Genomic DNA, 23,395 nt, shown 5'->3' with positions numbered 1-23,395 from the left:
GTACAGTTCCTCACATAGTGCATTGTGTTGAGTCATTTTGTAATTAAAGAAATGTGGCTCATGTTCAGTGTGGGGTGTGTTTACAGCTTTTTGCCACAGAATGGAGCCACTGCTCGGATACATAGGTATTTGCAGCCCATATTGGATATGTATTCATGTGCTACAGATTTAGATGAGCTATATTTAATGTTTCCACATTCCATAACAAAGAGTCAGGTTCTAGTGGTTGCTGCTGATTCCCATTGTGCCTTCATACTTTGATGATCATGGAAACTTGTGATGAACTTAATCCTTTTCAAAAAGAAAATAAGATGCAGCTTCAACACTTCACCTGTAGTAACTCAGGTGTGAGGAGGAGGAGGGAATCAGGTGGATCAGGTGATCAGGTGATCAGATGGATCAGAGAATCAGGAGGATCCGTTGGATCCAGTAAATCCGGTGAATCAGAGAAGGCACCAGTAGTGGTTCTGTGGACGCGCTGCTCGCCCCCTCAGCAGCAGTCGTGTGAACGCGCTGCTCGCCCTCGTATTGCTCTGTGGGCGCGCTGCTCGCCCCCTCAGTATTGGTACTGTGGACGCGCTGCTCGCCCCCTCAGCAGCAGTCGTGTGAACGCGCTGCTCGCCCTCGTATTGCTCTGTGGACGCGCTGCTCGCCCCCTCAGTATTGGTACTGTGGACGCGCTGCTCGCCCCCTCAGCAGCAGTCGTGAGAACGCGCTGCTCGCCCTCGTATTGCTCTGTGGACGCGCTGCTCGCCCCCTCAGTATTGGTACATGGACGCGCTGCTCGCCCCCTCAGGAGCAGTCGTGTGAACGCGTTGCTCGCCCTCGTATTGCTCTGTGGACGCGCTGCTCGCCCTCGGTAAAGATGGCGGAGCTGCAGATGCTGCTGGAGGTGGAGATCCCTGCGGGGAGAACCGCCCTGCTGGACGGATTCAACAACCTGCTGACGGTCGCTGAATACTGCGAGAACAACTATGTCCAGGTACGAGCTCAGTGAGCGGGGCCGAGCCCCGGGGCATGCCGGGAAACAGCAGCGGGGGGCGGGCGCACTGATGGAATGGAGCTCAGGGAACAGATAGTAGAAGAAGAAGAAACTAATTAAACTAATTAAAACTCAATTATAATCTGTGAAGCTCATCAGCTACTCAAATACTCAAATACTCAAATTAGAAATGTAACTTTGACACCAGCTGTTCAGGTGAAACTCAAGTTGTAAAAGTTAGTGTCAGAATTATTTTATTGATAAATGATGATGATGAATGAAAGAGATTCTTGTTCTTCAGTGAAACTCTTGTTCATGTGACACAACAGGAAATCAAACCCGCAGCTTTTTCTGAGGCGCTTTAAGTGAAGTTGTTTATTATCAAATTTGAATCATTATCTCTTTCTCTTTCTTCACGTGTCGTCTTCCATGAGTTTGAATATCTTCAGCAGATCTGCTTGTGCTCTTAACTGCTGTCACTCAGACGTGTTGCTGCTTTTACACGTTTCCTCTGAAACATCGGAAGGAAGCTGAAGCTTCGTGAGCTCGAGGAGAAGTGTGAGATCTGTCCAGAGTGCAAGAGCACAGCTAGAGCACAAGCAGAGGCTGTTTGAGTGCAAGCATTACAAACTCAGGAGGTGAAATCAGTAAGTCCTGCTCTCTAACTGGAAGCTGATGAGCTGATTATTCATTTAGTGGATGAACATAAATTTAACGGAGAACGATGTGATAATCGATGAATTGTTTGGTCCAGACTCTTAATCTCTCGGAGCAGAATGAATCTCCATGTTATACGTGATTGAAATGTGTCAAATTAGCATATGAATCCAGAACCTGCTGCACATGATCATGGTTTTCATTGTTGATTAATCCGTCAATCATTTTCTTGATTTTATAAATTTTTGTTTTGTGATAAATTTCCGTCCTAGTAAAGAAAAGCAGAATTCATCTCATAAGATGTTTTTATCTGTGTGTGTATTCGAGAGGTGGATATTGATTTTTATTGGCTGATGCTGAATGTTTCTGATGGAATATAAATGTATTTTAAGTCTTTAAATGCTTTTTTTCTCCTCGACAACAGCGACCCCCGGTGGTTGAAGACATTATGTTGTCGTGTTTCCAGTGACTCTAATTCTGGAATTCCTTCATGTCGTTGAAGTTCAGTTGATTTATTTTGTCCATTTAAGACGTCAGAAATCTTTCACCATTTTTGTAGATTAATGAAAAAAATAGATTTATTGATTAATTGTCTTTTGAAGCGTTTTAATTATAAAGGAAATACTTTCATGTTAACTTGAGTTTAAAATGTTAAGATCTGATTCCTGGCTAAATATTTCTGTGAATGTGTCTCTGTGTTTGAGCCCACGTTGTCTGATGTAACACCACCCACACCTCCGCTGTCCGCTGTGGCTTTGTACACAGACTGAAGCTGCGTTCTGGAAAATGAATCAGATCAGATATCTCCTCAGTTTGTGCTATTTACATAAATAAATCAGAGGAAAAAATGAATGTGATGTGAACTGAAGACGGAAAATCTGATGAACGTTTTCATCCATTAGTGAACATTTATTTTTCATAAAACACAACTCGAGATTTAAAGCTTGAAAACACTGAGCATGTGCAGACTCCTCCCACAGCCGCTGCCAGTTATTATCGTACTGTAACTCCGCCTCCCGCTGCAGGAGGCGGGACCTGCTCCGATTGGTTTTCCGGCCTCCAGTGCCAGGAGCAGCTCCTGCGGAGGCGTCTGCAGGTTTGAGATCTGAATCCTGGCAGCTGATCACATGAGCAGCTCTTTCCAGCAGTGAGAGAAAAATCTGACAAAGCTTCAAATTCACTTCCCTCAAACTAAAGCTCCTCAGACGGTGCAGAGCACAAAGCTGCTGAATCCTGTGTCCGTGCTCAGAAACATCCGTGGACTCATCGACTCCGGAAGCACAAGCTCAAAAACTAAATGGTGTTGTGTCTCTTTGTGTTTTTTTTTTGTTTTCATGGTGTTATCTCACTTGAACTATGAGCTACACTGCCCCCTATTATTTCCGGTGGTACTGCTCTGTTTCACCAACTTCTATAATTTTTATTAAGATGTGAACAAAACGGGGAAATTAACGCAGAGTTTAGGAATCTAATGTTTAGCCTTTACAGTGAATCGTCACATCAGGAACTGGTGAATGTTTCTTAAACCATTGACTGATTATCAATTAATCCAGTGGTTCTGTTCTGTAAACCAGTCGGATGCTTATCTTATGATAAGTTCTGTGGGTTCTTGTACGGTGAATCAGCTCCGTGGTCGGACGAAAACATGAATCACTGTTTATAGTTTATTTAAAAATAAATAAATCAGCTGACAGATCTGTATCGTATGTATTTTAGAGGATAATATTGTCTAAATATCACCACCGCTGTAGAATCCGCATTCTACTTTTGATGTTGCTGTTTACACTTGTAGAAATGAACCCCTTTTAATTTAAAATGTTGAATTCTCCGCGCTGGGGACCCCTAGTGGCCGGAGGCCTCGTGTTTTTCTGGTCCAAAGTTTTGAGGAAATTTCTCTAAATTAAGTGTAAATGGGACTTGGGCTCTAGGATAAACTGATTATATTTCAGTGATTTGTTTTGATGGTCTGTTAATATTATATTTTCTAACATTATAACACATTTAAAACCAGGTCAGAGGAATCAGAGCAGAATCTGATTCATGTAGAGCCTCATATATTTAGTTTGAATTGAGATGAAAAACAACAACAGCAGCTGTGTGTGTGTGCGCGTGTTAGTGTTAGTGTGAGTGAGAGTGTGAGAGTGGGAGAGTGTGTTTGTGTTTGTGTGTGTGTGTGTGTGTGTGTGTGTCGCCCTGTCCTCAGGCCAGTGGACTCAACCTCCAACTAGGTCAATGCTAACAGGACATCAGTTGACGGAAGAGGAGGAGGCTGAGGAGGAAGATGGTTCAGTGTGAATGTCGGACTCTGGGTCACGTATGAATCCACACGGGGGGGACGTGTGTGTGTGTGTGTGTGTGTGTGTGTGTGTGTGTGTGTGTGTGTGTGTGTGTGTGTGTGTGTGTGTGTGTGTGTGTGTGTGTGTGTGTGTGTGTGTGTGTGTGTGTGTGTGTGTGTGTGTGTGTGTGTGTGTGTGTGTGTGTGTCAGAGAGACACATGGATGTCAGTGTGTTTCTTGTCAACCTCGGGCATGAATGAGTTTGCTCTGACCTACATCATGCCTCAGCAAACACACACACACACACACAAACGTTTCTATGATTTGTGTTGTAAAGTCACATTCAGCATTTGATTAGGCGAGCGGCAGTGTGTGTGTGTCTCTTTGTTTGTGTGTGTTTGCATAAGTGCACGTGTTGGTTTGCATTAATCTGTGTGTAGTCACATGTGTGTTCAGCTGTGGACATGAAACAGGAAGTGACTCACTGACGTGTATTGACTCATTTTAATGTGTTGAGCTGAAGTTGAATTATAAACATATCTGAGATTTGTGCATTTTTATTTTTAGAAAAAAGAATGTTTTAAATATGAAAAGCTGGAGATGTATCGACTGTATCAGTGTGTGTCTGGAGGTCAGAGGTCACCCTCAGACCTGTGGTGAACCAGGTCCTTTAGTGATAAACGTCTGGACGGAGGGACTGCCGTCTCCAAGATGGACGGAATGTTTGAGATTCCAAACATGGCAGTAATCCACAGAACCGTGATCTGGTTCCAGAGACACGTCCCTCCTGTCTGCTCAGTTTGTTGTCTGTGACTCTACGTCCTGACTCGTCTGTTCTTCAGTCCACAGACAAGCAGCGAGCGCTGGAGGAGACCAAGAGCTACACAACCCAGTCTCTGGCCAGCGTGGCCTACCTCATCAACACGCTGGCCAACAACGTGCTGCAGATGCTGGACATCCAGGCCTCACAGCTGCGCTGCATGGAGAGCTCCGTCAACCACATCTCACAGGTCGGAGCAGACACACACCCGTTCAGAGGAGTGATTGTGTTGCATGGTTTGTATTGTGTTATTGTACAAGTTGTATTTCTTTAAAAAAACCGTGTACCTGCTATTTAGGTGAAAAAGAGGTTTGAGATAAATTAAAGTTCTTCCCAGACTAAAACACAAAATACCTGCTGTGTCATTATGGATTTAAACAAGTTGCTGCCAGACAATGGATAAAATAAAAGCAGTCAAACAAACGTCTTGTTAAAAGTCATTTATAAAAATGACTTTTTTTTTAATAAAAATTACTTTTAACAGAAACTCCTTCATTGGTCCCAACGTGGGGGAAGGAAATCATCAGAATCAGAAATACTTTAATGATCTCAGGGGGAAATTGTGTTTGTTACAAAAGCTCCATGCAAGAGTAGAAATACAAGCTTAACATTAAATATGAAATATGTAGAATAGTTCTTCAATATACATTTAGTAAAAGTAATAAATAAGTAAAGATTCAATACAGATGTAAACTAGAAAGGAAGATCTACAATGTTCACAGAATATAAACAGTATAAGGTCTTGAACATGAATGATTGTCTCTTCGGTGCAGGAGGTGGAGGAGGATCATGGGAACTGGGTTTCTCTGAATCCATCACGACACTGAGCCACAGAAGTCCACAGGATGCAGTTTACATATTCTTCAGATAAATAAAACCTGTAATATCAGCAGTCAACACTCTGCACCCCCCCCCCCCCCCCCCCACACACACACACACACCCCAACCTCACAGCTCCAACTAACACATCCAGCTCAGAGACAAAGTCCCACCCTGCTCACGGAGCCGGCCCCGGGCCTGGTGTGGGTTCAAGGCTCCGACTGCAGGAGAAGAATAATCCATGTGTGGGTCACTGTGAGATGTTCAGGGTTCATCCTCTGAGACACCGAATCATCAGTGTCATCAGGACACAGCTTAGAGAATGTTCCTGCTCATAAGTGCAGCTCCCAGCAACTCACACACACACACGCTCACGCTCACACTCTCTCACATACACACACGCTCACACTCTCTCACACACACACACACACACGCTCACGCTCACACTCTCTCACACACACGCGCCCACACTCTCTCACATACACACACGCTCACACTCTCTCACACACACACACACACGCTCACGCTCACACTCACACACACACACACACACACGCTTACACTCTCTCACACACACACACACGCTCACACTCTCTCACACACACACTCTCTCACACACACACACACACGCTCACACTCTCTCACACACATACACACACTCACTCACACATGCTCACATCTGCTGTGTAGGCGAGTGTTTCATGCAGCTTCTGCTTCTGCTCAGACTCAATAATCCACTCTTCATTTCACAGAGCACTGATCAGCAGGAAGAGGAAATCAAACGTGGCTCAAATCCGTGTGCACCAGATCGTTCTGTTGGTACGCCAGTGTTCCATGCTCAGAGTGTTGCATTGTGGGTCGTCTGGAGCCTTCATGTTGGAGGTAGCAGTTTGTGACGCTGCTCAAACGTGTTTTAAATATACGACGATGACGCGTCTCCACCTCCTGCAGAAATGAATGAATGAGTGTGTGTGTGAGCGTGTGTGTGTGAGCGTGTGTGTGTGAGCGTGTGTGTGTGTGAGCGTGTGTGTGTGTTTGTTTCCTCGAGAAATTAAGCCAAAATATCTCTGATACGAACGCTGCCATCTTGTGGTGACGTTTATATTCTGAGAAGCAGCGATCGTTGGGTGTAGCTGAGATATCGAGTCCCCGCCCATATATGCTCTCGACCAATCAGGAGCCAGTCTCAGCTGTCAACCATGACGTCGCAGCACGTTTTTATAGTATTTCTCATCTCGCTGATGTTTGTTCATGTTTCTGATCTGTTGGATGATTGACAGCTGAGACTGTCTCCTGATTGGTTCTCATCAGTCACATGACTCGACCTCTGTTTATCTTCTCAGACCGTTGACGTCCACAAAGAGAAGGTGGCGCGGCGGGAGATCGGCATCTTGACCACCAACAAGAACACCTGCCGCGCGCATAAGATTGTCGCTCAGTCCAATCCCGAGAGGCCGGTGCGCTACGTCAGGAAGCCAATCGACTACGGCGTCCTGGACGACATCGGACACGGAGTCAAGGTGAAGAAGCTCCACGTGTCTGTTGATGAGTTCATGGTCAGTGTTGGTCTGTGGTTGTTTCACTGACACTCACCGTCCTCTTTCCTTCCTCTGCTTTCACTGACTTGTTAGTGGTTGTTGAGGTTCAAGGTAAGGACACACAACACGACACACACATGTACGAGGCATGTTAGTGAAGGACACACAACACGACACACACATGTACGAGGCATGTTAGTGAAGGACACACAACACGACACACACATGTACGAGGCATGTTAGTGAAGGACACACAACACGACACACACATGTACGAGGCATGTTAGTGAAGGACACACAACACGACACACACATGTACGAGGCATGTTAGTGAAGGACACACAACACGACACACACATGTACGAGGCATGTTAGTGAAGGACACACAACACGACACACACATGTACGAGGCATGTTAGTGAAGGACACACAACACGACACACACATGTACGAGGCATGTTAGTGAAGGACACACAACACGACACACACATGTACGAGGCATGTTAGTGAAGGACACACAACACGACACACACATGTACGAGGCATGTTAGTGAAGGACATCCAGCTCAACTCGGGAAAAATAAAATCGAATTATAATTTAAAGAGGTTCGTTGTTTTGAAAACATGGAGACACATGATCTACCAACCAATCAGAGCAGAGTTTCATGAGTGTGTGTGTGCGTGTGCGCAGGGGAACGGCCAACAGAACATGAAATTCGGAAGTCTGTCCCGGACCACCCCCCCCTCCCAGAAACCACCCAGTCCTCCAAGGACAGGCAGAGTCGTCTTTGGGTATGTAAGACACACACACACACACACACACACAAACACCTCTTTATTAATTATAACAAATCAAAGTCATACAGGTGAACTTTGACCAGCGACATCACAGCCTCAACCAATAGCAGCAGCGTTTGTGTGTTTGTGTCACATTCGGCTCCGCCCACATCCAGATGATTCTTCACCTCAGTTCACAAACGAGTGATGTCGCTGCTGTCTGCCTTCAAATCTGTGATATTGATAGTTTTTATATATATATATATTTTTTCCATTAACTGTTTCTGTTTACATGTGAAATAATGATAATCAGTATTAAATAGAAAAATTAAGAGGAACATGGATCAATGTTCAGTTGTGAGCGAAATCAGTCTGAGATGATAAAGATATTTGTGTTGATTAAAAAATGTAATCATTGGAACATTAATAATAAGTAAAAATACATAAATATTAACATAAAAACCCAAAGAGGAATATATACTCTGTTATAAAAGGATAAATAAAATATGTGTGACAGAAACAACAATAATAAAAACTAGACTGAGGTCAAATCAGGGAATAAAGTTTGATGCTAATGTTTAATTGATTCAAAGGAAGTTATTGAGTCATATTTCCTCCAGGTTCTAAACCTCTGAGAAACACGAGGATATTTAAAATGAGGTTTATGTGGTGTTATGAAGTCGGTGATAACAGAATGTGTGTGAAGTCTCTCCTCTCCGACCTGCTGATCCTCCAGCTGCTCGTTCTCCGAGAGAGAGAGAGAGAGAGAGAGAGAGAGAGGAGAGAGAGAGAAGAGAGAGAGAGAGAGAGAGAGAGAGAGAGAGAGAGAGAGAGAGAGAGAGAGAGAGAGAGAGAGAGAGAGAGAGAGAGAGAGAGGAGAGAGAGAGAGAGAGAGAGAGAGAGAGAGAGAGAGAGAGAGAGAGAGAGAGAGAGAGAGAGAGCTCAGCAGTTTGGAGGAAGCTGAAGCTGGTCGACAGGACGAGCGCCGTCTGTCACCACACACAAACACACACACACACAAACACACACAGTGGGTCCGGCGTCACCTTCTGTCGTCAGAAACAAACAAACCCAGGAACTCTCTTTATTTTCACTTCCTGTTTGTGTGTTAAAATCACAGCTCAGATTTCTGTGTTTCTTGTCGGCTCGGCTCATTTTTTATGTGAAAGCCACGAACAGTTGTCAAGATGTTTATGTTTCTGTGTTGTTGAAATTCAGGATTATTTGTCACATTTTGTTGAACAGAGTATATAGGCTGCAGAATAAGAGCTGCAGCGCCCCCCAGTGGCACATGGAACACAATAAACTCAGATTTATCTCTAATCAAATTTTATGAAGGTGAATGGTTAGAGCCCCCCCCCCCAGGACCCTGGAGTGACTCATCGTCTCCGTCCAGTCAACCTTGTTTTCATCGTCACCTCTTGCATGTGCAGGAAGAGCTCCCCCTACAGGACCTTGGAGCCAGTGTGCCCCCCAGTGGTGCCCAACCATTATGTATCCAGCCCCACCAGAAACAGTATGGCCCCTGGGCAGAATCCCAGTCCGGCTCGCACCGCCACCCTCAACCATCGACCCCGAACCTTCAGGTAGCCGGGGTCAACACGGCGTCGGGGAACGACCTCAGGGCTGAACTCAACAAACCAACGCTTTATGTTTTTTCACTCTCATGATGATTTTAAAGAAATTCCACACATCCGTCAGTCTGATCTGGAACAAGAGACATTTTCCCATCAGGGCGTCCACTCGCTCACTGGGAAGCTTCCACACATGGTCCTGCTGGTTCCTCACATGGACTCACTCTGACATGTTACACACATTTTATTAGGAGTCTGCAGGAGAAGATCCAGAACATGTCCAGAGACACTGACTCAGACATTTGTTCTCACATAGAGATAAGGCAGAACATGTGAGGAACATGTGAGGAACATGTGAGGAACATGTGAGGAACATGTGAGGAACATGTGAGGAACATTTGAGGACCTCAGCTCATGGAAGAATAGAAACAGGATTTATTTTTGACCTTCTTCTAAACACTTTCCGAACTAGCCTGACGGATGTGGTGAACAAACCTTCAGGTGCAAAATAAAAAGTTGTAGGATTTCCGTCGTTTTCTTCTGTCTTCATCTCACGTCTGTTTGCTCCGGCTCCCTCTGCTGTTCAGTGTTTGCTCTGCGGTTGATTCAGTTGTGATGTCATTGGTGTGTTTAATGATAAAACTAAAATAATCACAAATAGTGAACATTTTAAGATTATAAACCTAAAATGTGTTTAAAAAGGAACGCTGTTCACAAAGAGAACATCAGCGCTTGTCAACCACAGAGGACGCACTGTCCTAATCTGTCCTCACCTGCTTCAGGGACACACTCTGTGTCCTCTGCTCCTCATGCAGCTGAGGCGTGTGGACGGGAAACTACTAACTACTTTTAATCTCTTTAAATCTAATCACTGACATTTTAAATTAAAAAACATGGCATTTTAGTTGGAAACAACAATAGACTGGTTCTGTTTCTCTTTCAGTGATGATGATTTTGGTTTGAGTAAATTCAGATGAAGCCTCTTCACATTTAACATCTTTCTTCTCCGTTATCCTCTCGTCCAATCACCAGCATGGTCACTGTCACTCTGGAGCTTTCAGCCAATCAGATTCTGTGTTTGCAGCTTTTCATTGTTTCATTGCTTCTTTGCTAACGTCGACTCGCCAATGATGTTCGTGACGCCTCATTGTCGCCGCTCTGTGTTTTCTACGCTGTCTTTGCAGGCTGTCTGTCTGTGTGTGTCTGTCTGTCTGTGTGTGTCTGTCTGTCTGTGTGTGTCTCTCTGTCTGTGTGTCTGTGTGTGTCTGTCTGTCTGTGTGTGTCTGTCTGTCTGTGTGTCTGTCTGTCTGTGTGTCTGTGTGTGTCTGTCTGTCTGTGTGTCTGTGTGTGTCTGTCTGTCTGTGTCTGTCTGTCTGTGTCTCTCTGTCTGTGTGTCTGTCTGTCTGTGTGTGTGTCTGTCTGTCTGTCTGTGTGTGTGTGTCTGTCTGTGTGTGTCTGTCTGTCTGTCTGTGTGTGTCTGTCTGTGTGTCTGTGTGTCTTTGAGGACAAGGTTCAGTCTGTAGGATTTTCAAAGTAAAGCAGAAAAGTGAAGCCATGTTTATTTTCAGTCTGTGGCTCTTAACCAAACTTAACTTGTTGTATTTTGCACTTTCATCACTAGATGTCACTAAATCCTTCACACTGGACCTTTAATGTGTAAACAATGTTTGTGTCGGAAAAATTGAATATTCAGTAGTGTGTCTGTGTGTGTGCGGTTGTGTAGTGGCAGCAGTGGCGGCAGTCACCTCAGCAGCAGCAGCCGAAGCAGCAGCAGAGAAAACAGTGGCAGCGGCTGGGGGGGCGTTCCCATTGCCGTGCCGACGCCCTCCCCACCCTCCACCTTCCCAGGTAACACACACACACACACACACCTATACACAGACACACACACATCATGTGTTGATCTGTAAATTGAGACGTTATCTGAGTTTTATTGGTTATTTATTAGATTTTTATTTCAGTTTGTTCATTGTTATTTTTTGTCAGGTTTTTGTGTGCGAGTTAGATTGTGTGTTGTTGTGTGTTACTGTGATGTGTTGAGATCCTATTCGATGAAATGATGAATTTATTTCTCATTTCTTTTCTTTTCTATATTTACCTAGTAGCCTATCTTAGATTTTTTGTATTGATAATTTGATTAAATTTAAACTTCATAAACAACCGGTTGTTTGGATGTGATGTTGAAATTCTTTGTAAGTTTTATTATTTCTCTTCTTGAACTTTCCGTCTTCACTTCCTGAAGTTTCTCCGACTGCTGGACCAGCTAGCTCCTCCTCCACCGCTCCTAACTCCTCCCCCTCCCCGACTCCGTCCTCCTTCTCCTCCTCCTCCTCCTCCACCACAACCCTCACACAACCCAACGCACCCCTGCAGCCCAACCCCCCTTCACAACCAGCTGACCCCCCTCCTCAGTCCAACGCACCCTCCAGCACCCCCCCCCTCGCTCTCCCCTCGTCTGAGCTCCAGTCCGACACTTTACCTGGAGAAGAGTCTCCTCTTCTTCCTCCTGCCCCTCCTCCTCCTCCTCTGTCCTCCTCCTCCTCACCTGCTGAAGGTGAGTTTGTCCAACAACACCTCCTCCGTCGTCCACCTCACACCTCCACCTCTCCCTGCGTGTCTCCTCCGTCTTCTTCTGTTCAACCCGAGAGACGAATGAGTCGATTCTCAAAGACTTTTATCTTTCATCTAACAACATTAATAAGAATTTCATTAAAGACTCAGAATGTTCTGGTGGGTTCAAAGTTCACCGATGTGACGGACTCTGATCAGTGTGACGTCCAATAGGAGCGAGGCCTCGAGCCGGAGGAAACGTGTGTTCGATCCCTGAGCCTGATGAAGTTCACTCCTTTCAACATGTCAACGTGCCCGACCCGAATCTCATTTAAAAATGATATATATATTAGTGTACGTGACACAAACATTGTCAGCACAGGTGATTTTTAACAGTCATGAAACCAGTTGTAAAGAAAATGTGTAAACAGAAAACCTGTGAACCCAGTAGCACAAACCAGTCGGTTTCTGAAAGTGTCTTAACGTGCTGGTTCCACCTCCAGGATTCACAGTTTGCTCAAGAGGATTTAAACCTCAATGAAAACTCCACTCAGTGTTTACCCCCCCCCCCCCCCCCCCGTCTCTGTCTGTGCTCAGGTCCGATGGTCCCTCAGTTCTACAGCATGAACCGACCTCAGCCACGACACCAGACTGCACAGGTGGGCGGGTCGCTGCCTTACCGCCGCCCCCCCTCTGTGACGGACCAGCCCATCATAACAGAGAACCATGTCAACGGGGGTCCCTGCTACAACCCAAGCCCAGGTAAGTGGGAGGAGTTTGACTACGACAGTGTGAAGCTGGAAAACTTCAGTTGTGTGGACACAGTTTTAGAACGTGTCGTGTTGGTTGTGTTGATGAACTCAGATGTTTGTGTCTGCAGCCTCCCCCCCGCCTCCATCACTCCTCCAGTTCACCCCTCAGCTGCCTCTCATGGGCTTCGTTGCTCGGGTTCAGGAGTCCAGTGAGTATTGTGATGTATTAACACATATTAATGTCAACTCTGTGAAATGTGGATGAAAAAGACCGACAGCAGCTGTGGGAGCACAACTGCTGCTGCTGTGTCTTTTCTGGCCTGTAGGAGGAGCAGTGAAACAAAGATGACGACAGGTTTAATTTAACTAAATCTCAGAGAGAAACGCTGCCATCTTGTGGTGACATGGTCCCGCCCATAGATGCTCTCAACCAATCAGCAGTCAGTATCGTCTGTCAATCATGACGTCTCCGCCTGTTTTTATATCATCAAATAAATAAATAAACATCTGAGAAACGAGAACGACCTGAAATGACAGAAACAACTTTGACAAACATTTACTTAATGTCTACGTTGATGTTTTAGTTTGGAGATGTCCCGTCTGCTAACATGGAGGAGGAGGGTTCATATAACCTCGACTGCAGGCAGCCACCAGGGGGCGATCTGGATGACTCGTCTCAGTGTTTTGGAGCCATCATGTCGTCCATCTTTTTCACTATGATCCAGATCTGTGATAGGTTGATATTGACCCTCAACGTATCTGATCCACCTACAGTTTCAGACGCCCCTCCGGCTCCGGCTGCTGAGAGCCAATCATGGCCTGAGGAGCTCCTGCCGAGTCCTCAGCCAATGGAAGACGGACATGAGGAGGACTCGGCAGTGGTGGAGTACAGCGACCCGTACACTGAAGAAGACCCTGCGTGGGCCCCAGGAAGCTACCTGGAGAAAGGTAACGCCACAGAAACCTGTGTCTCAAACCGTCTTCACCATCACAGTCATGGGAACAGGAATCTGTGCCGGGCCACTGATCGTTTCCATTGGTCGCTCCGGGACACCTGACATTTAAACACTGCCTCCATGATACTGTCAGAGAGGCCCGGGCCTGAAGCTGGTTTCAGATCCAGAACATTTTCATTATGGATCAATCTCCTGATTATGTTTTCAATTTATCGATTTGCTGCTTTGGTCTGTAAAATGTCAGAAAATGCTAAAAAGAAAAAAAACAACATTTTGTTATGTTTCTTGCCCTCTAGTGGTGGCCATCTATGACTACACAGCTGACAAGGAGGACGAGCTATCGTTCCAGGAAGGAGGGATCATCTACGTGGTGAAGAAGAACGAGGACGGGTGGTTCGAAGGGGTGATGAACGCCACCACCGGCCTCTTCCCCGGAAACTACGTGGAGTCCATCATGCACTACGCGGACTGAGGAGAGAGGAGAAGAGCGTCTGTCGTCCGGTTCAGTCCTGAAGAGAATTATCATTTTTTGTTTTTCGGCTCCTTTTGATCCACAATCACAAGCAGATGGAAGTTGTTGAGAAAAGTCAGATGTGTCTCCAGCTGCTGTGGAGACGCTGAGTCCACGTCTCCAGATGTTCGCACCGATCTGACCTGCAGGAGTCGCGTTAGAACAAGAAGCATCAACTTAATGTTGTTAGAAGTTTTTAAATTGAGTTTTATTGTGATCACATCAAGTTCATTCAGAGATGGTGTCGCATCTAATTTATTGCTTGAAATCACAAAATAGTTTTCTTTAAGCAGCTATGTCTGTGCAATCAGTTCATATCTAACGTAAGCATTAGAAGCTGTTTATTAGAAATTCTGTTAAAAAAGTTCTGTCTCTTCTCCGCTTCTCTCACTTCTTTGCTTCTTCTGAGGTTAGCATGCTAACCACAGATTGAAACACTGAAACCCAACTTTTCTGTTTGGCTCAAAACACTTTGGATTCCGGCTTCTGGCCTTTTCTTGTTTTGGGAGTAATTGGACCAGTTTCCTGTTGAGCTGTAGCAGAGCTCGGGTCTCATTCTGAAACGTACACGCAAAGGTTGGATATCCTGGTGTAAAGTGGGCGTGTGGAGGATTCACAACATGGCCACACGTTTCCAGGTGAACTGTGATTTATTAAGTTGTGTTCAGGTCATTTCCGGCTTTTGTGCGCATGTACACTTTTAGTATGAATCCCCCGCACTGTTTGATAAATGAGACTCCTGGAGTTTCTGCTGAAGCTTCTTCATTTCAGGATTTATAAGTTGCTGCCACACGGATACATCACGCCAACGTGAATAAATAATACATAATATTAAGGTAAATTTAAATTAATAATTGAGATAAAAAGCCAGAATAGCGGCGGGATTTTTTTATAGGACCAGGAAGCTTGAATATGTACGACACAAACTTATCGATACCACAAAAATAAAAACTGCCACATAGAATGAAATCTGTGGTTAAGTTCTATTCACATCCACACTCTTTCTTCTCACATGAGAATTGACTACATGCACACAAAAAGTTTTTGTTATCGATTTTATTATATCTTTAAATAGAGAAATGTGTCTCAAACAGCTCATGTACAATATAAACAAATTGTATCTTCAGCACTCACACCTGAACTGGAGTTTCCTGGAGGACGAGGCTGAGGTCACATCCTCCTGTTGGAGCTCATCTTCCGGTCCTGCTTCTGACCTGGGACATTATGTGGTTGGATTTCTTGATCAGGGCCAGCTGAGCTTTTCCATCTTTAACCTGAGTCCTCAAAAAACGCAACTCTGTGTGCAGCTCGTTGATTTCTTTAATCATAGACACGTTCTCCTTGTTTATCCTGGTGTAGATTTTCTGATGTTCCTCAGCAGATTTAGCCAGCTTCATCTTGAGACTGTTGATGGTCCTCTCGAGGCAATCCCGCTGTCGATATACGGCCCTGTGAGCATCTCTGTCTACGTTGCTTATCTCCTGCCGTTCAGTGTGCGATACGTAGCGGGCGTAGATCCTCAGCAGGCTGTCCTTCAGTTTCTTCGGCTCTTGGATGAGGTCGACACAGTTATGGAGGTCTGACTTGAGCCGCTGAAGGTGTGTCTCCAGATTTCTAATTTTCTGAATCTCATTGTGCAGCTCTGTCCCTTCTGCTTTTAGCTTGAGCCTCAGGTCGGCCGTGATCAGTGTCAGATTGTTGTAGTTGTTGCCCGTTTGCCTCAGCTTCTCCTGCAGCTGTCCGATACTCTCCCTTTTCTCCCTGATCTCGTCTTGTTGAGGCTCGAACTGCTTCTTCAACTCGCTAAACTTCAACTCATGAATAAACCTCAAACCCTCCAGTTCTTGGTTCTTCTGATTCAAGCCTAAGATCGTGCTGTCCTTTTCCTGGCTGGTCTTTTCGTACTGCTCCTTCAGGTCCTCGATCTCACTCTGCTGTGAGCGGGACAATCCCATCAGCTGCTGCTTCTCCTGCTTCAACAGGAACATCTCTGTGCTCGTCTCATCAAAATGCTTCTGAAATGTTGAGAACCTTCGAGTCATGATGGTCATTTCCGCCTTCAGTTTTATGTTTGTCTCTTTTTCTGTTTGCAGCTTCTTCTCAGTCCTGAGTTTGATCTCGTGGATCTTCTTCACCTCGTCTTCCTCTGCATGCTTCATGATCTCTTTAAAGTCATGGGTCTGCTGCTCTGCCTCCTCCAGACACCGATCCAGCTGCTGAGTCTTCTCCTGCAGCTTGGCCTCGCTGGCCTGAATCAGCTTCTCCAGGGTTTGAATTTTGTCGTCTGTGGACTCGAGCTGCATCTCGTCTTCATCCTGCATCTCGTCTTCATCCTGCACTCCCTGACACTGACGCTGAGCCGTGCACACGTTCTGAGCGTCAGTCGTTTCAGCAGCAGGCGACGGTTTCTGTGCCCGAGGAAGCTGCTCAGTGTCGTCTCTCAGGTTATCCGACTCTCTTCTCTTCCCCAGAGGCCGGGTCTGCATCTTCTTAATCTCGGCTGAAAGAAACTTATTCTGGTGTGATAGAAAGGTCTTGTCTTCAGTCTCAGTCTCCAGCCTGGTCGTGAGCTCTCGGACCTTCTTATCCTGACAGGCGAGAGCTTTTTTCATTTGCCGGAGCTCAGCTTTCAACGCCTTCATGTTACCATTAGGCCAATTTGTCTTCGTGATCACCATGGTGGATCACTATCACTACCGGTCTGTGTTTCTGAGAACTGCTGAGCTGCTGAATCTCCTGTTTGTTTTCATGGAGCTGGAAACTCAAGTCCAGGTGAACCTCGAACCTTCGATCATTTTGAAACTCGTTGAGGTGACTTTGATTTGGAGACGTCTTTGATGGAGCCTTTGATTTCTCACTTTGTGATTGGTTCCCTTTGATCTGCTGAGCAGGGGACAACCCCTTCCGGAGCGACTCAGGTTTAAGTGCCTTGCTCAGTGGCAAAATGACAACAGCCATAGGGATTGAACTTACTTCTATTCCATTTGGAAACCCAGATCCCTAGACCACCACCTGGCTAACCTTTAACTTCCTGTTACATCACAGGTCAAACAGAAAATGATATGAATTTATGTTTCTTCTCTTGAAATAAATTATAAGGCCCCGAAAACTTGCAGGAGCCAGAACATACACAGTGTACAGCTGTAAATGTCCATTCAAACATAAAGAGATTCATCCTATATTCTCATTAAATGTTTAGAAAGTTAAGAACACACTGATGTGATGCCCCTCCTTGAAAACAAACAGAAATCAGAGTTAATGGATGAACGTGTGGCAAAGTGCAGTACTGCAGCTGAAGAGAACCAAGTGTCTGGGTGGATGCTGATTGGTCGTCAGCTCTGCAGAACAGAAACTTCTTGAGCTTCGTGTTGGATTGTTTTTATAAATGAAGTTTTTTCTTTTGTCCAAGATGTCAAATTTATTGTGTGAATGAAACCAAAGTAAAAATATCAATAGCAGTTCAGTCAGAATGTTTTTCCTTTCGTGATGAAACTCAAACATTAACACATCAGTTGAAGGTGACTCACATCCCACTGCCTCCCTCAGTGACCTATTGATTAATAACTAACATTTATTTAAACACAGTCGAGCCTTTTTATTTTCCTGCCTCAGCGTGTCGTGAAGTGCAGCTCAACCCCCCCCCCCCGGTGGACATGTCGGACCTGATGCCAGTGCTGAGGTTTACAGTGTTTGCCTGCATGATGATATTTAACTGACTTTTCATCCTCTGCATTTATTCTTTTTATACTTTGACCAAGATGCTTTAATGTTTGAAGTGGAGGTGTTGAGGATTGTGGTTGTTGTGGCCATTTAAGATAGGAGATATTTTTGTGCCATAATTGTGTGTGCGCGTGTGTGTGTCTGTGAGAACCTGACCCAAATCTTCCCTTGTGGACTCTTGTTGACTGAGGTGAACATGGTCTTTGCTTTGTGTGAACTTTCCCTTTAACCGATGTGGACTCGTGTTGGTTTGGAGGTTGAATCTCACCAGGACCAGAAATAATGAGTTTCATCCTGAAAAACTGTTTTACTTCAGTTGTCAAACACCAACATTTATTTGTTTTCAGGGTGAATGTGAGTTTAAAAAAGTACTTACAATTACTTCGTAGAAGAAAGAAAAACTCGAGGAAATGTGAAAAGACAGTTTCTCCTTCAGTTATGTTAACGCTATCTGCTGTTTATGATATTACGTAAAATGTAAGTATTTAATGATTGAAAGAAGTGATGTTCAACTGGAGTTTTGTTTAGTGTTTGTACATAAACATGTTTGTATCTCAGTCGAGCTCAGATCTCCATCAACAGTTCATTAAAGCAACATCGTGTCCTGGTACAGAACATGACGTCTGGAGAAACTGTTTCCCGAAGTGAACCACACTGAACGAACATCGGGCCTTATTCAATGATATCTGAAGAATCTTCTTATATTTGTTCTTTCGAAGATTTCTAAGAAAAATATACGTCAGATTCGTGACACGTTCTTAAACTGCAGTTGTTTGTATCTGTGTTATATTGATGAATTCCATGTGTTGGTAAATGTGTGTTCCAGTTGATACCAGGAGAAAATCTTATAAGTGAAGTGAAAGAGTAAGAATAGTTGAGGAATTAGGCTCATTGATCTTTTGATAAATTACTGTTTGTGTGACCTTTTTTTGTTGTTTTGGTTTTTAGTGGTCAGAAGTTGGTAAAACCTTTCCAACCAAGTGAGAAGAATCAAATGAATATATTAATATTTTGAATCATAATAAAATAAGTTATTTTTTAATCCTTATTCTTTAATCTTAAATCGAAGTTATTCTGAAAAAAAAGTATTGGTATTATAAATTATCTGAAGTTGCAACTTGGTGAAATAATCTGAAATGTGTTGAAATGAATCCTGTTAACATCTGGGAGGGCTTATAACCACCTGGGGCTTTTATTTGGGAAATACTGTAAAACATTTAAAGCTAACAAAAATAATTCCCCTCAAACTTTGTCATAGTTCAAGAATCCAAATAAAATGTTCATAAATTAAAGTCAAATGTTTTGTATCATTAAAAATAAACATCTGCACATATTTATTTTAATAAACAATCCTCAAATAATAAATTAAAATATCGCTGCTAGATTTGTGAAATACTTATGAATCACCTTAAATCTGTTTTAAGGTACAAATATCAAAATCGCTGTTTATTATTAATTTTAACCGTTACAGAGGAAGTCACGCCTCTATCCTGCCTCTGATTGGCTCACATTTTGGGCTTGGATGTCGAGGTCAGCCAATAGAGGCGTGTCTCCTGTAGAACACGGAAAGATGAGCTTACTACGCTACCCATAATGCAGTGCGTGAGAAGGTTCAAACCTCGGTGCTAACGAAGCCTCGTGTGCGTGACGGTTGTTGAGCGCGTTCACGTCGCGTCACAGTTCGGTGCGTGTCGGTGCTGGAGACGTATGACGCCACCGAGCGGTTCCCGGTGGATTTATCCCGCAGACTCGTCCCGCTCCGCCATGTCCGCTCCGCCGCTAGCCGTTAGCGCTGCTAGGCTAAGCTAACTCGCTGCTAACTCGTGTGATGGTTCCCAGCTCGTAGTTTGCGGGATCACTTGTTTGCGGGAGATTTATCTGTTGGTTTCCGGGATGACTCATTAAAACCCCGAGCTCCGCCCCGACCTCGTCCCGCGGAGCCATGACTCTGGCCCCGAAGGAGCTGTCCAACCTGCTGAGCATCATCTCGGAGGAGGCTTGCACCAACACCTTCGAGAGCCTGTCCACTCACTTCCACCATTACTTCGGCAAAGCGGAGCACTTCCGGGTGGGTTCGGTGCTGGTGATGCTCCTGCAGCAGCCGGACCTGCTGCCCAGCTCCCCGCAGCGGCTCACCGCGCTCTACCTGCTGTGGGAGATGTACCGCACCGAGCCGCTGGCCGCCAACCCGTTCGCCGCCGTGTTCGCTCACCTGCTGAACCCCGCACCTGCCGGGGAGGAGCCGGAGAAGCTGCTGTCCGGTACGTACTGAGCTCCGGGTCCCAAGTGTGGTGGGGACCGACGTCTGGTGACTGTCCCACCGGGGGAATCACGAGAGGTCAGGGGGAGGACATGTCCAAGCTCCAGGTTCAGGTCAGGGGGAGGTGTAAGTTAGGGTCAGGTTGGGTTAGGGTTGGGGTTAGTTCTAGTAACGGTTCGGTTCCAGTTAGGTTTACAATCATCTCAGTTCAACTTACTAAAGGTGCAAGCTGCCTTTGCAACAGTAAAGATGTTTCCACACATGACCTTTGTGAGATGTTGTCCTAACATGTTGTGTAGTTACTGTGTGTGAAGCAGCAGCAGGTTGTTTCTAAACGTGTTGTGTAGTTATTGTGTGTGGAGCAGCTGCAGTTCACAACAACATGAGCATGTGGGAAACATCCAGATGAGGGGCGGAGCCTGTAGAGCAGCAGGAGACAACCTCCAGGACATTCAGGAACATGTCTGACAGCAGCTTCTGATTCGTGACCTCAGTTGACACCAGTTCTCCATCCCGTGTGTTTTCTGACATGTGACCTCCAGGCTTCCTTCCGCCCATCACGCAGCCGGAGAAGTTCTTCCTGTCGCAGCTGATGTTGGCGCCGCCTCGGGATCTCTTCAAGAAGACGCCCAGGCAGGTGTCCTGCATGGACGTGGGCAACATGCCCCAGTCCATAGACATCAGCGGGCTGCAGCTGGCGCTCGCAGGCGAGTCCCACTCAGAGCCACTGGTTTAGAGGCTCTCCTCTCAGATGAAGCTGTTTGTACTGGTGTCGTGGTTTTATCTGAACGTTAAATAAGATCTGATACCTACGATGTAGCTGTCCATCCTTTATGACAAAGAAATCTAATTGAGTCTTGATATTTAATAATTTTACCATAACCTTTATATGGATAATAACGTGTGTGTGTGGTGCAGAGCGTCAGTCGGAGCTGCCCACTCAGAGCAAGGCCAGCTTCCCCAGCATCCTGAACGACCCGGATCCAGACTCGTCCAACTCGGGATTCGACAGCTCGGTGGCCAATCAGATCATCGAGTCGCTGGTCACGGGGCCCCGCCCTCCACTGGAGAGTAAGTGTGAACTGAGTTAAATCAAACTTTGTTTTTTGTTGGATTTAAGGTTAAGTTGTCAGAATTCTATTTATAGCCTTAATCTAAATGTTCTGCTCACACACAGACACACACACACATCCTGAATGTTTCAGGTCAGTGATTATGTTTTCTACAGACGGTAACTGGTTCAGTAACTGGTTCAGTAACTGGTTCAGTAACGTGTCAGCCTGTTGATGGTAACTTTTAGTGATTTTAAATGTGCTCATCGTGGCGACGTGTCTGTTCTCAGGTCACTTCCGCCCCGAGTTCATCCGGCCGCCGCCGCCTCTCCACGTGTGCGAGGACGAGCTGGCGTGGCTGAACCCGACCGAGCCGGACCACAGTGTGCAGTGGGACCGCTCCATGTGTGTGAAGAACAGCACCGGCGTGGAAATCAAACGCATCATGTCCAAGGCCTTCAAGAGCCCCCTGTCGGCCCAGCAGCAGTCACAGGTGTGTGTGTGTGTGTGTGTGTCTCTCTCTCTCTCTCTCTCTCTCTCTTTCTCTTTCTCTTTCTCTCTCTCTCTCTCTCTCTCTCTCTCTCTCTCTCTTTTTCTCTCTCTCTCTCTCTCTCTCTCCCCTCCCAAGGAACTTGAATTTGACTTCCGCAGATGTGTTGTTTTCATCTGTGTTGTGGTGTAACTGTTGGACACTTCCTGTCTCTCTCTCCCCGTCCAGCTGCTGGCCGAGCTGGAGAAGGACCTGAAGCTGGTCTATCACATCGGGTTGTCTCCGGCGAAGCTCCCCGACCTGGTGGAGAACAACCCGCTGGTGGCCATCGAGATGCTGCTGAAGCTGATGCAGAGTTCTCAGATCACAGAGTATTTCTCCGTGCTCGTCAACATGGACATGTCGCTGCACTCCATGGAGGTGGTGAACAGGTGAGTCCGTCCCTCACCACGTCCTGCAGCTCGATCCCGGCCCCCCCCATTGTGTCCTCGGGCAATATATTATTATCATGTTTAAGCTTCAGGTTCTATATAAGCTATAGATGAACATCCATCATCTGTTTCTCCTCGTCGTCTCTCAGGTTAACCACCGCCGTGGATCTGCCGCCAGAGTTCATCCACCTCTACATCTCCAACTGTATCTCCACCTGCGAGCAGATCAAAGACAAGTACATGCAGGTACGAGGTCGCGCCGCAATCACATGACCATGACGTGTGACCGTAAATAAAGATGGACGACATGTGACCACTTGTTCCACTGTGCAAACTAAAACATCCCTGAAATCAACGCTGCCATGTTGTGGTGATGACGTCATTTGGTGTCAGTGGAATCGTGGTCACACACACACACACACACACACACACACACACACACACACACACACACACACACACACAATCAATCAGGAGTCGGTGTCAGCTGTCAATCGGGACTTTTTTTATTAATTGAAACCGAACTGATCAGAAACACTTGAACAAACATCTTGATAAGAACGACCTGAACCAACAGGAACATCTTTGAGAAACGTCTACTTTGATTTTTTTTGTGTCTGTTTGGTCCATGTCCCATCTACTGACATGGAGGAGAAGCCTTCACGTGACCTATACTGCAGCTTGTTGTCCATTTTTATTCAGTCACTGGTTGGAACGTTCTGATCTGCTGTTGAACTGGTTTCATTGAGTCGTGTTCCCTTGTTTCTTTCAGAATCGTCTGGTTCGTCTCGTCTGCGTCTTCCTTCAGTCTCTGATCCGAAACAAGATCATCAACGTGCAGGACCTCTTCATCGAGGTCCAGGCTTTCTGCATCGAGTTCAGCCGCATCCGCGAAGCCGCCGGACTCTTCCGCCTCCTCAAGACGCTGGACACGGGAGAAAACCCCACGGAGGCCAAACCCACCAAATAGCGCTGCCACACAAACCTTTTAAAACGAGTTAAAGGGACAAACATCTTCACAGAAACTGGAGCCGTCGACTCAGCTGAGAATGAATATTGTAAATATGTAGTTTAGTTTCTTCAGCGTCTGAGCTTCACCTAAAAATTGACGGACTCGATTCAGCTTTTCATTTTGTACCAGTTGCTCTGTCGTTCCTTTGGAAAAACTACTTTTCTCTTATTAAACAGAGTTTTTGAATTTGAGCTCGTCTTGTTTTATCAAATCATTTC

General features: G+C 45.5%; 2 protein-coding genes and 1 pseudogene across 29 annotated transcripts; 2 read left to right on the top strand and 1 right to left on the bottom strand.

Annotated features, from left to right (window-relative positions):
• The first annotated feature begins 865 nt into the window (after nucleotides 1-865).
• On the top strand, nucleotides 866-18,547 carry LOC128455856 (abl interactor 2). 28 transcript variants are annotated; one of them, XM_053439789.1, is made up of 12 exons: nucleotides 866-982; nucleotides 4,758-4,925; nucleotides 6,898-7,089; nucleotides 7,784-7,884; nucleotides 9,303-9,455; nucleotides 11,167-11,291; nucleotides 11,932-11,971; nucleotides 12,186-12,194; nucleotides 12,425-12,453; nucleotides 12,874-12,954; nucleotides 13,520-13,693; nucleotides 13,998-18,547. In XM_053439789.1, exons 1-12 carry the CDS (start codon nucleotides 866-868, stop codon nucleotides 14,171-14,173), a joined length of 1,365 nt encoding a protein of 454 aa, XP_053295764.1. In that variant the 3' UTR covers nucleotides 14,174-18,547. The 28 variants fall into 28 exon arrangements, with proteins under 28 accessions (XP_053295764.1, XP_053295752.1, XP_053295756.1 ...); XM_053439777.1 differs by lacking the exons at nucleotides 11,932-11,971; nucleotides 12,186-12,194; nucleotides 12,425-12,453; nucleotides 12,874-12,954 and adding exons at nucleotides 7,186-7,211; nucleotides 11,711-11,752; nucleotides 12,591-12,755 and having other exon boundaries at nucleotides 6,898-7,074; nucleotides 7,795-7,884; nucleotides 11,137-11,339; XM_053439781.1 differs by lacking the exons at nucleotides 11,932-11,971; nucleotides 12,186-12,194; nucleotides 12,425-12,453 and adding an exon at nucleotides 12,591-12,755 and having other exon boundaries at nucleotides 6,898-7,074.
• Nucleotides 15,336-16,854, bottom strand: LOC128455563 (cilia- and flagella-associated protein 57-like; annotated as a pseudogene).
• A 980-nt stretch (nucleotides 18,548-19,527) lies between the features above and the next one.
• cnot11 (CCR4-NOT transcription complex, subunit 11) lies at nucleotides 19,528-23,368 on the top strand. The gene is made up of 7 exons (XM_053439809.1): nucleotides 19,528-20,193; nucleotides 20,735-20,899; nucleotides 21,111-21,263; nucleotides 21,535-21,737; nucleotides 21,963-22,165; nucleotides 22,315-22,411; nucleotides 22,938-23,368. Exons 1-7 carry the CDS (start codon nucleotides 19,875-19,877, stop codon nucleotides 23,133-23,135), a joined length of 1,338 nt encoding a protein of 445 aa, XP_053295784.1. The 5' UTR covers nucleotides 19,528-19,874; the 3' UTR covers nucleotides 23,136-23,368.
• The last annotated feature ends 27 nt before the right edge of the window (nucleotides 23,369-23,395 follow it).

This window comes from Pleuronectes platessa, chromosome 14, assembly GCF_947347685.1.
Source record: "Pleuronectes platessa chromosome 14, fPlePla1.1, whole genome shotgun sequence".
Lineage (NCBI taxonomy): Eukaryota > Metazoa > Chordata > Actinopteri > Pleuronectiformes > Pleuronectidae > Pleuronectes > Pleuronectes platessa.
Note: the sequence above shows the minus strand (reverse complement) of the source record. Positions and strands in the feature narration are given on the sequence as shown.

Bases quoted from the DNA above. Each gene is read 5' to 3' on its own strand.
- LOC128455856 (XM_053439777.1), top strand. From the start codon at position 866: ATGGCGGAGCTGCAGATGCTGCTGGAGGTGGAGATCCCTGCGGGGAGA. The intron at 4,926-6,897 runs GTCGGAGCAGAC...TTATCTTCTCAG, and splicing joins CCGTCAACCACATCTCACAG to ACCGTTGACGTCCACAAAGA. The intron at 7,212-7,794 runs ACACAACACGAC...GGGGAACGGCCA, and splicing joins TTGAGGTTCAAGGTAAGGAC to ACAGAACATGAAATTCGGAA.
- cnot11 (XM_053439809.1), top strand. From the start codon at position 19,875: ATGACTCTGGCCCCGAAGGAGCTGTCCAACCTGCTGAGCATCATCTCG. The intron at 21,264-21,534 runs GTAAGTGTGAAC...GTCTGTTCTCAG, and splicing joins GCCCCGCCCTCCACTGGAGA to GTCACTTCCGCCCCGAGTTC. The intron at 21,738-21,962 runs GTGTGTGTGTGT...CTCCCCGTCCAG, and splicing joins CGGCCCAGCAGCAGTCACAG to CTGCTGGCCGAGCTGGAGAA.